The sequence below is a fragment of the Antrostomus carolinensis genome, unplaced genomic scaffold (genome assembly GCF_000700745.2).
Source record: "Antrostomus carolinensis isolate BGI_N321 unplaced genomic scaffold, ASM70074v2 scaffold23318, whole genome shotgun sequence".
NCBI lineage: Eukaryota > Metazoa > Chordata > Aves > Caprimulgiformes > Caprimulgidae > Antrostomus > Antrostomus carolinensis.
In genome coordinates, this window is record NW_010335329.1 from 12,382 (window position 1) to 15,401 (window position 3,020).

A 3,020-nucleotide genomic window follows, 5' to 3' on the forward strand; every position below is an offset into this window, starting at 1 on the left:
AAGAGGAGCACAACAGGAGTGCACATAAACCACATGCATTTATCTTTGTTGCTAAACAGATACGCGGGGACATTTGTAAGGTTTAAAGTCTCCTCTCATGCCAGTGGCTCATGGGGTGGTGGCCCACTGGCCCAACTCTAAAAATTGATTCCTGACTTTTTGTCTTATTTCTGGCCCAAAACCTGCAGATTTTGCACTCTCGGGAACAGAAAAACTCCTCTCTCTAAACTAGCTTTTTTGGACACAGGGAAATTACAACATAGGCAGTCAAAAAAAGTCAATGCTCTTGGCATGCCACTGATGTAGTTAAGGCACTTCACTTCACACCTAAACTTTTACATGCTTCTGCCTTGCCCTCACTATTGTGCTGGCAATGCAGCCGTGCCAAAACACTGGGTACCAAAGCCATCCTATACCCACTCCTCTTTAATGAGCTCCAGTGTCTTACTTCCGTGTTTTGCAAGGGTACAGTTGCCCTTTTCTGGGCTAAAAGCTATTGTATATTCTACTCATAATTTGTTCCTTTGTGGGAAGTAGCAAAATATTTCACAAACTCTTTCAAATGCCTGTATTTATTTTATTTGTATTTGTCGAAAACCTTCACATAATCATCATGCCTCATAAATCTGACTTGTATGTCTCTGAGAATGTCACATTCAAAGAGAAGAAATGGATGAATTTCTAGTGCTACACCAGCATCCTTTGCTTAAACAGGTGAGAGACAATGGTCTTCATGGAAGAACAAATGTGTTCTTAGAGAAGAACATGCGATAGCGTGTACTTGAACAGGAGCTGATGTCAGGATGCTACACAACAATGTTCTAGATGTAGCATTTGTGTCTTCATAGAGCTAATTGCTGTAGGTCACACCACAAGCAATGGGAAGCGTCACTATAGTGTTTGCAACATCTCATTGCTTTCTTGCTTCCATTAGTACCGTGAAGCTCTGCAACTTTGCCTGAAGCAGAACCTGACCATCACAGAGGAGTTGGCTGAGAAGATGACGGTCTCTAAGGACTCCAAGGACCTCTCTGAGGAGTCCCGGAGGGAGCTGTTGGAGCAAATTGCTGATTGCTGCATGAGACAAGGAAATTACCACATGGCGACCAAGAAATACACGCAAGCAGGAAACAAGTTAAAGGTCAGCCTGGATTGGCAGAAAAAAAGCTAAAGAGGCTGAGCCTTTCTAAGATTCCTCAAAACAAGGATGTTTTGAGCAGTAAATCTTGGAACAGTCTTCATACGGGAGACTCTTCAGACGAGGCTTCTTAGCCATCTTAACATAGCTTGTGTTTTTGCATTCACAGTGATATTTTCCCCCCCTCTTCTCCCATGCTCCCCTTTCCATTGGTAGGCTATGAGGGCACTGCTGAAATCCGGAGATACCGAGAAAATTGTCTTCTTTGCGGGAGTTTCCAGACAGAGAGAGATTTACATCATGGCAGCCAACTATCTACAGTCACTGGATTGGCGTAAGGACCCTGATATTATGAAGAACATAATTAGCTTCTATACAAAAGGAAAGGCCCTTGACCTACTGGCAGGTTTCTATGAGGCATGTGCTCAGGTACGTCCACCTTCTGTGACTGCTAAAGCTGTTTGGTTTGTTAGTTCTGGAGGAAGACTTTCATCTCATTTCTCCCCTTGCAGGCAGAAATTGACGAGTATCAGAACTATGAGAAAGCACACGGAGCACTGGCAGAAGCGTACAAGTGCCTTTCAAAAGCGAAGACTAGAAGCCCTCTGGAGCAGGAAAGCAAACTTGCACATTTGCAAAGCAAGGTCACCCTGATTAAGAGATTCATCCACGCTCGGAGGTGAGCTGCAGTATTCAGAGCATGTAAACTAATGACAAAAGTATCATACAAGAAGAAAAGTTTTACTAAAACCTACAATTTAATAAATAATTTGCAGGCTGATTCTGATCAGGTGATTCTGAAACATTACACAGTAAAAAAACCCCCCAACTCTTCCCTGTTCTTCCTATTATGAGCTGAATGCTCTCCCCTCAGACTGGTACCAGTTTCCTTTTGCTCTTTTATTAGAGTTTACTCTGAAGATCCCAAAGAAGCAGTCAGACAGTGTGAACTCCTCCTAGCTGAACAAGATTTTGACAATGCCATCCGTCACGGCGATGTCTTGGGATTTCTGGTTGAACATTATGTACAAGTAGAGGAATTCCATACGGTAAATTAATTCTTAATTCTTCCAATCCACAGAGCCTGTATTTTATAAACAGCAGTGCAGCTGTGTGTAGTATGGGTATCTCATACAGGAAGATAGTCCAAGGTAGCGACTCTTTCACAGGTGCTAAACTTCTCAGCAAGTTGTGGCAGAACTCAGGAACTATATCCACATTAATAATAATATAATAATAATAATATTTTTCATTTCATGGGACTGAAGAGAAAAAGAAAGCTCACAGAACATAGAGCATAAATAGTGGTGTTCTGTAACATTCCCAGTTATTAGGTAAGAACAGAAGGGTCTGGCTGGGTATGTGTCTCCACAATTACACTGGGCTTCATTTGCCACCTGGCCAAAGAAGAAAAGAAAAATTGTACAACTGCAGTCATTTGCAGAAATAGTGAATCACTTCTTCAGGGCAACAGCGCCACACACCCCAGCGTTTGGACTAAACTGTAACCTTCTGCTGGTATGAATCACAAGGACACAGAGTGCTGGTTTCTCAGCTGTGCCGATTAACTATTTTTAATGTGTTGTTTTAACAGTGCTTCAGTGATCAGGAGAATGTACAACCACCCTTTGAGACCCTTTCTTTTTTAAACTGAAAAGATAGAGTTGATGCAAGTCACTATGAAAGGTCGTCAAGGCTGAGGTCCTCAGTGCCTTCTTTACCTCAGTCTTTAATAGTTAATAGTAAGACCAGTTGTTCTCCAGGTGCCCAGCCCCCTGAGCTGGAAGACAGAGAGAGGGAGCAGAATGAAGCCGCCATAATCCAAGGGGGAATGGTTGGTGACCCGCTACACCACTTAGACACGCACAAGTCTGGGGGGGGG

At 42.9% G+C, this 3,020-nt stretch overlaps 1 protein-coding gene across 1 annotated transcript in view; it reads left to right on the forward strand.

The window, feature by feature from the left end:
* IFT140 (intraflagellar transport 140) overlaps positions 1 to 2,187 on the forward strand; it is a gene marked incomplete at both ends in the record, with an annotated part of 10,088 nt that extends 7,901 nt beyond the window's left edge. Inside the window, 4 exons of the mRNA XM_010174516.1 lie at positions 935 to 1,141; positions 1,355 to 1,567; positions 1,651 to 1,817; positions 2,046 to 2,187. Coding sequence (XP_010172818.1) covers positions 935 to 1,141; positions 1,355 to 1,567; positions 1,651 to 1,817; positions 2,046 to 2,187 — 729 coding nt within the window. The remainder of the gene's footprint in view (positions 1 to 934; positions 1,142 to 1,354; positions 1,568 to 1,650; positions 1,818 to 2,045) is intronic.
* Between the last annotated feature and the right edge of the window lie 833 nt (positions 2,188 to 3,020).